Here is an 8015-nt window from a genome sequence, read left to right on the forward strand (position 1 = left end):
CTTAAAAAAAATCTTAGGAGTAAAAACGTGTTACTCTCGTTATGCTTCCTCATCTTCAGTAGTGCTAGATAGAAGACGAAGTACCACAACTTACAGATACCTGTATTCAGTGTGGATTATTTTAACCCCGGGTAAAAATGCTATAAATGATATACTGTAATTGAATAAGGGACATTTGAAACTTCAGTACAAGAGAGAGAAATGATATTTAGCTTCTTTCAGTGACTGTCTGGCTAAAAATGATGGAAATTTCGTTCACAAATGACAGCAAGTCATCTTGAGCCACAGACAACATCCCTGTCCTTTATTTATCCAGCTAAAAAGTCTCATTGACAATAAAAAAGTATTTTTTAAGGGATATGGCCAAGACACCATCAAAAACATCACCGTTCTATAAAGATATTTTAAGTGGCCGAAAAAAATGATTCATTATCATGTAGGTACAAAAATGCAGACTTACAAAAACAGGTATATTCTTTATTTAATATATATCTAACCTATAAATCATCTTCACTGCACTCTATTCACCAATATAAGCAAAGTCATTACACAATAAAAATACGCAGAAACATAGGAGATTGATTTTTTTGGCAGACGATCGCTTTTTTGCACAGGACTTTTCTCCACAATGTGACTTCTTGGAAATTCTGCCAGGACTGGCCGCATGAAGGACGTGAAGGAGGCAGTAATACAACACAGATGGATGTGAGCTGCCGTTAAACACTAGAGAAGAAGAAGAAGCCGGTAGTGACGCGAAAATGGCGTCCTCCGCTGCCCGGCTGACTACACGCTGGTTAACAGCATCAGTTTCTTCTGGATATCGTAGCGGCCGTTTTCTCACTATTTCATCCGGGAATGGAGGAGTTTGTCCAGCGACCAAATCACAGACACACCGGGCAGGGACAGCGGTTAGCCTGAGCTCTTGGACACGCGGACATGCCGTGACATTGAGAGAACTGACAGGTGGGATAAGTTAGCTAAGTGTCGCAAAACCTGTTTTATATCAGCACGTATTCTAAATGCGATATCCAGCAGCCTGTCTGAAGGTCTAGTTAACAGAGCTTTGTGATGCTGAGAGAGTGAGCGACATTGAAATGCTGCCGTAGTTCTCCACAGTTCTTTAGCCTCCTGTGAGAACCAGTAGCAGTCAGTGCAGTGTGAATGCACCAGTGACACTCTGCACCCATACACACCTTCCTACGGATCAGACCGCCTGTATGGCAGCATCACTTAGTTCTCCATCCCCCTGTTTAGAATAAATGGTGACTGTTCATTTTTAAATGTGCTTCACCAGGACTAGATACTCCCAGGACAACGTTACTAATACCAGGTAGCAACTTCACTTTATCATTGGATGAACTCGACAAAAGTTTGAACTTCTCTCTTAGGGATTCCTCTGTGTTGACATAATGGCAGGATATTGTCTGTGTATTTATCAGCAGCACCTTCAGGCTGCAGATCCTGTGTTTAATGACATCTCTGAGCTGGTTCCAGATCTGCTGACCACTGATCTCACCGTGTTGTTAGACAAAGTCTTTGCTTTGTCACGTGGTATGCTGTCATGCTGGTTGCTCCTGTTAGAAGATGGTTGGATGCGCATGCTTAGCAGCAACACTTGCAGATATTCTTCTCATTTAACTTAACATCTTGTCTACGTTCTTTAATCTGGACATTAACTGATGACCTGTATTTGAACAGTTTTACACTTCACACATTTCATGAATAAACAGATGTTCCTACAAAGTGGTCAGTAAGGCTACGTTCACACTGCAGGTCTTAATGCTCAATTCCGATTTTTTGATCAAATCCGATTTTTTTGTCTCCTCGTTCACACTACAAATAAAATGCGACAGCAAACGCGCTCTAGTGTGAACGCTCAAAGCGGCCCGCATGCGCAAAAGAAGATGTCACACACAACGCGCTCTGTTTAGACCAAGAACAAACAGTATTGTTTGACTGATGGCCGTTAATATAAAGACTTCGGACTTTACGTTTCCCAATTTTTGCTTTAAGTTATTTTGTTATTTACATAATAATGTAAATAACCTAATAATGATCCTTATTGCTGTTTAAGAGAGGAGCGGTGCTTCAAAGGATAGCTGCAGATTTCTGTCAGAATCTGCAGATTATACAGTACAAATAAAATGTTTACGTTGTCTTCCCAACAGTTTCACTGACATCTACACTGGATGGCTAGGAAGCGTTCGCGATGTCTTCTCGGGCGCTGATAATTGGCTTCAGTCTTGTGTCGGTGACGTAAAAGGCGGATTTAATGCGACTTGACCGTTCAAACAGCAGTCGCTTTCTAAAACATCGGATATGTATCGGATTCAGTACCACATACGAAAGTGACCCAGATCGGATTTGAAAATATCGGATTTGCGCCGTTCACACTGTCATAGCATGATCGGATATGGGTCGCATAGGGTCAAAAAAATCGGATTTGATGCGCTTTTGCCTGCAGTGTGAACGTAGCCTAAGTCAAGAAGGCTGTATCTAATTTGACAAACAAATATATAATGATAGCTGCAGTGACTACCAGATATACTCAGTCAAAGGAAATTAATGGTCAAAAGTTTCAGTAATTAAATTATTACTTAGCAACTTAACAACTTAGGACTACATGTACAAAAAAATAGTCAATTAGAAGTATTAATTTTAGCTTTAGCAAAATAAACTATACAGTTATACACTGTATTAGTTCTCCTCTTGGATGTAAACCTAAAATAAAAAAAAACAAACAAATTACTGCGTTTATGTTCAGTTTTAAAGTCTGATTATACACACACACACATACCCACACACAGTGGTTCACACACATTTAGAAAACTCCTCAGAGATATTTGTAAAAAAAAATCTGCACCTCTAATGTCACCATGATATCCTCTTCCTCTGCAGGGGTGAGATGTCCCCATGGGATTAGCTGCTGCTCTTTCCACTCCAGCAGCAGACTAGCAAACAAGCAGGACTTGTATGAAGTCCTGGGCGTCTCCCGCACTGCCTCACAGAAGGAGATCAAGAAGGCTTACTACCAGGTCTCTTAACATGCTCTTGTTAGACTTCTTATATGTGTCATTCCAGTAAAATGAGTAAAACATGCAGTTTTCTTTTGCCTTAAATGCAAGCTTTTCCTTTTCATTTGTCCAGCTGGCAAAGAAGTACCACCCAGACACCAACCCAAATGACCCAGAGGCCAAAGAGAAGTTTGCAAAGCTAGCTGAAGCATATGAGGTAAAAAAAAAAAAAAAAAACTCAAAGCAAAACAGTTATATAAATACAAACATCCAACGTAAGTTCATCCCAGAAGCACATTTAGCCTGATATTTATCTGCTTTCTTGCTTCTGTGTGCAGGTGCTGAGTGATGAGCTGAAAAGGAAGCAGTATGACACGTACGGCGCGTCGGGCTTTGACCCGAACCGTGCCGGTGCTGGTCAGCAGCAGTACTACAGGGCTGGGGGCGCCACTATAGATCCCGAGGAGCTCTTCAGGAAGATCTTTGGAGAGTTTACAGGAGGCATGGGCTTCGGAAACATCAACAGCATGTTTGAAGAAAGGCCAGAAGTAAGAGGACGCTGACAACACCATAGCATCGACCTTTTTAGATATGTGATGTTAATTTGATGTGTTTAGTTAAGATTCAGTTTAACATACAGATGTGAGAATTGAACACTGGTTTTTAAATGTTCCCGTCTTTTCCTAGTTTGTGATGGAGCTTACGTTTTCGGAGGCGGCAAAGGGCGTGAATAAGGAGCTGAATGTGAACATTGACGACACGTGCCAGAGGTGTGACGGGAGGGGCAACGAGCCGGGGACAAAGATGTCTCACTGTCACTACTGCAATGGCACAGGGATGGTGAGTTTCCGACCGACGCTCGGCAGCAGGCTCCTCTCAGCACCTGGCTGCACTCGTCAGCTTGTCTGTGTCGCCCCTTGCAGGAGTCGATCAGCACAGGACCCTTCATGATGCGCTCAACATGCCGGCGCTGTGGTGGGAAAGGATCCATCATAAACACGCCCTGCGCCCTGTGCAGAGGTTCAGGCCAGACTAAGAAGAGGCAGACGGTCACTGTGCCCGTACCTGCCGGTAGGTTTCCATCCTGGGTTCTCAAATCCATCAATGTTTTTAATGCGAGAGTTTACCTCTAGTGTTTGTAGCTACTGCTGCTTAAAACGAATAACCTCAAAAGTTTGCGTTTAATAGTCGGTTTTAAAATAGACGACTGCATATATTTCAGGAGTGGACAATGGTCAGACGGTACGAATGTCAGTAGGAACTAAAGAAATCCTCATTACATTCAGAGTAAGTTTTGGTCTCTCAAATTCACTTACTCCTTATTTTACTTGTGAGAGAGCAGTGCAGAGGTTTGATGCGTCGTGTTTGATCTGTGCAGGTTCAGAGGAGCCCGGTGTTCAGACGTAATGGAGTAGACATCCACTCTGATGCCTTCATCTCAATAGCGCAGGCCATCCTGGGAGGCACAGCCACCACACAGGGTCTCTATGAAACTATCAGTATTGTGGTGAGTGTGTGTCGACAGTAATATTCAGAAGGCCAGTCATTTTCAATTATCCTAGTGGGTCACCATGATACTGCAGTTGGGCCACAGGAATAACAGAAATTCAGTTTGAAATTCTTTACACACATGTACGGTTACATATGTGTAGAATTTTACTTGTTTGTAAACAAAGTGAGTAATAGGAGGTGTGTGATAATACTCTAAATTTACTGCTCTTGTATTGAGGTTTGTGTCCCACTTGTTACACGTTGGCCTAAACACTTAGCATATGATTGTGTAGCTTTAGCAGGTTACAGTCAACAGCCTGCAAATTTTAATGTTTTTGAATAAAGATTTCATGGAAAAGCTCAAGAAAATTTCTCTTCTGTTTGATTAGAGTGAAGATTTCAGATTGGGTGAGCCCCATGGGGCTTTCTGGTCTTTAAGGGGGGCACAGCACTCTTGACTTTGAGAATCTCTGCTTAAGCTAATAAAATGTGTTTTTAGGTAACCTCAATGCGCAAGTGTTTGATATTTATAGTTTGTCTATTGTGTTTTTTTTCTTTTTATTTCTGCAAATTATTAAAGAGTGTAAAGTTTTAATAAAGAGCGGTGCCTGCAGTAATTCTAACTGCCTCTCTCAGATGCCTCACAGGGAGTTTCACTGGAGGAAACCTCTATTTCAAAATGTGTTGGTCGTGTTTTCAGATTCCTGCCGGCTGCCAGGCTGATCAGATCATCAGGCTGCAGGGGAAAGGCATTCGGAGGATAAACAGCTACAGCTACGGAGATCATTATGTTCACATTAAGATCAAAGTGCCCAAGTAAGTTAGTCTGATTGTCCTACAACCAGACATTTTTTGGCAGAATTTTTATTTATTATTTAATTGTTATTACAGAAACATGATAATGTGAATTTTTAAAAAAGTGTAACTTTATTTAGACCCACAAAACTTTTAAATGATGCAGTATCAATAAATTTGTATAAAGGGGTTATAAGAGATTTATGTATATTTTTATTTATGCATGTTTTGTTGTTACATCTTATAAGATGCATTTTTTTGTTAATTTTCTGATATAAATTGGTACTAATCACATGATTCTCTTCACTTTCCTGCAGGAAGTTGACTCGGAGGCAGCGCTCTCTTCTGCTGAGTTATGCAGAGGAAGAGACGGAGGTTCAGGGGACTGTCAGCGGCGTCAGTCCTTCAGGAGGTCAGAACTAAAGCTCAGCTCCATCATAGAGTCAAAGCATGATTTCATAATAATGCGCACATCCATAGAGATAGGTAGTCCAGCCCTTCTGCACTCACCTGATGAAGTGCATGTTATTGTCCAGGAGGGGGCAGCAGCACTTCAGCCACCAGCACAAAGTCAACCGCCTCAGAGGAGGGACAGGACAAGCAGAAGGAGAAAGAGGAGGAGGGAGGCTTCTTCTCCAAACTAAAGAAAATGTTTAGCGGACACTGAGACTGCAGGTTGGAGCTTTAAGTATCTCCTACCATCCCTGATAGAGAGCTAAATGTTGAACACAACAGATATTTATTAACCAGTCTTAATCTGCAGTGTGGTAACCACTTTTTTTTAAATTTTCAGGTAAAAAAAGAAGCAAGCAAAACAATAGTGTAAAGGAAGATGAAAGAATCTACACACCGGTCCTCCACGCCGTCTCCTCTTGCTTTAAAAATCCGGCCAGGAGTAGAAGGAAGAGAGAAGCACAGTGGCATTTGTGTTGACACAGTCACACATTGTTGAACTTGGAGTTGCAGAACGAGTCAGGGCCACCCACATGACGAAATGTAACCACAAGCACAGACAGGTGCTCGGCGGAAAATTTCTTGATGCGCTCACAAATAAACCAGAAAGTGATTTTTGCTTATTTTTCTGTTACCTCTCATCCCTCCTTATTGTCTTTGAAGCTACTCGATGAGGCAGCGCTCCACAGACAGTAGTTCTGTCAAATTGTGTAAGACAACCAGACAACCTTTGAATGTAAATGTGTTACAAGTAAAAACATGTTAAAAGGATTGCAACTGGATAAAGATTGACATGGATTTTTCACATTGGAATTATGTCATGACCTACGTGATGCTATATCACAGCTAAAAGGTTCCCATCAACTTCCAATGTCCTTAAAAATGAAGCATGGCTGTAAATTCTTGGTAAAGCAAAGTCTGAAGTTTGACTCTAGTTACATTGAAATTTTAGGCAGTGTAATAAAAGGAAATGCAGCTATTGCAACTGCAGTAAGCCAGTGATCAGCAGATGATTGCAAGATTGGCTAAGGTAAAAACATTCACTTCAATCAGTGTTACACCCAGACTCCACTACATTTCCATATAATTTCCATACACTGATATAATCTGAGAACAGGTTTAAATTGATATACATTGACCTGTTAAAGAGATCTTCCTGCAACTTAACTTTTCATTTCTGATTTGTTCTATTAAATAAAAATAGGTTAACTTACAATTTGGTGATACTTAAAAAATATAATCATGTGTTTTATTTGTATTGTCTCAGAATTTAATCCCTATTTTTGTCTCATTTAATGTAAAAGTTTTTTGGGGGGGGGTTGTTCATTTTGTATTTTCATGCTGTCACATTGACAAGATATTAAATATTCTTGAATCAAAATTCTAAGAATATTTTTCAGATGTTTAGCAAGAAACAAATGTGAACCAGGCCTAACCAAAGGCCTAATTAAGTTATGCTCTCTTCCTGGTCAATTGTGCCTGTGCGTGGCAACAACACTAATTTAAATAAAGATTCAATGTTGGAAAATGTTTTTCTTTCTTTTTGAAATTTAAATGTTGAGATTGTAATACCCTGAAACAGCAGCAGATGGCAGCGGCAATGGGTAAGTAAATGAAGAAATGCTCTCACAACAACGCTGAAAGGTCTGCTTTGACACAGGCGCGCTCAGCTTTGTTTGATGTGTTCAGCCACCCACTTCATAACCACGGGCAGTGTCTGAACAGAAGCTTTTGTGAGGGTCATCAGGGACGTTGGCTTCAGACAGGGGCTTTCCAGCTGTTTTCAGTCTCAGTGGTCAGTCCTCACAAACAGGACTGGTGGTGGTGGTGCCAGTTAAATGTATGATATAATATGAAGTCACAGATACATGCAGGACAAGCTGGTGAGTGTGTTCTGCATGCATCCATGTGATAGCATACTTTTGTGCGGGTAAATATCCAGCTTATGCATGGATTTAAATGCTTACCAAAGCAGGTTGCTATAATGATAAATGAACGTTTAAAAGATGGTACAAAGGACAAGGGTGAAAATAATTTTGAAAAATTATTCAATTGCAAGACTTTTTTTTTTCTTCTCAGTTTGTTCCAAAGTTAAAGGGCACTGATGTCAAAAGCAGATTTTCTTTTTAATCAAGAAGGGCTTCAATTGAGGTTCAAAGGCTGCGCGCTGACTTATGTGGTCAGACCCAGACGTGCTTTAAAAGAATCTTCAAATCTAATATAAAACCAAAAGGCAGCTATAGGATTGCAGTGATGTTCTGT

The 8015-nt window shown here is 40.7% G+C and overlaps 1 protein-coding gene across 1 annotated transcript; it reads left to right on the forward strand.

Annotated features, from left to right (window-relative positions):
• Nucleotides 1–727: 727 nt before the first annotated feature.
• On the forward strand, nucleotides 728–7281 carry LOC146667656 (dnaJ homolog subfamily A member 3, mitochondrial-like). The gene is made up of 12 exons (XM_085409305.1): nucleotides 728–963; nucleotides 2899–3035; nucleotides 3148–3231; nucleotides 3353–3562; nucleotides 3702–3854; nucleotides 3938–4085; nucleotides 4237–4301; nucleotides 4393–4521; nucleotides 5206–5321; nucleotides 5618–5712; nucleotides 5837–5975; nucleotides 6094–7281. The coding sequence occupies exons 1-11, from the start codon at nucleotides 759–761 to the stop codon at nucleotides 5965–5967; spliced, it is 1473 nt and encodes a 490-aa protein (XP_085265431.1). The 5' UTR covers nucleotides 728–758; the 3' UTR covers nucleotides 5968–5975; nucleotides 6094–7281.
• Nucleotides 7282–8015: the final 734 nt, after the last annotated feature.

The sequence above is a fragment of the Rhamphochromis longiceps genome, linkage group LG6 (assembly GCF_057381845.1).
Source record: "Rhamphochromis longiceps isolate RC_006_pf linkage group LG6, R_longiceps_female_GT1.1, whole genome shotgun sequence".
In the NCBI taxonomy this organism is placed as follows: domain Eukaryota; kingdom Metazoa; phylum Chordata; class Actinopteri; order Cichliformes; family Cichlidae; genus Rhamphochromis; species Rhamphochromis longiceps.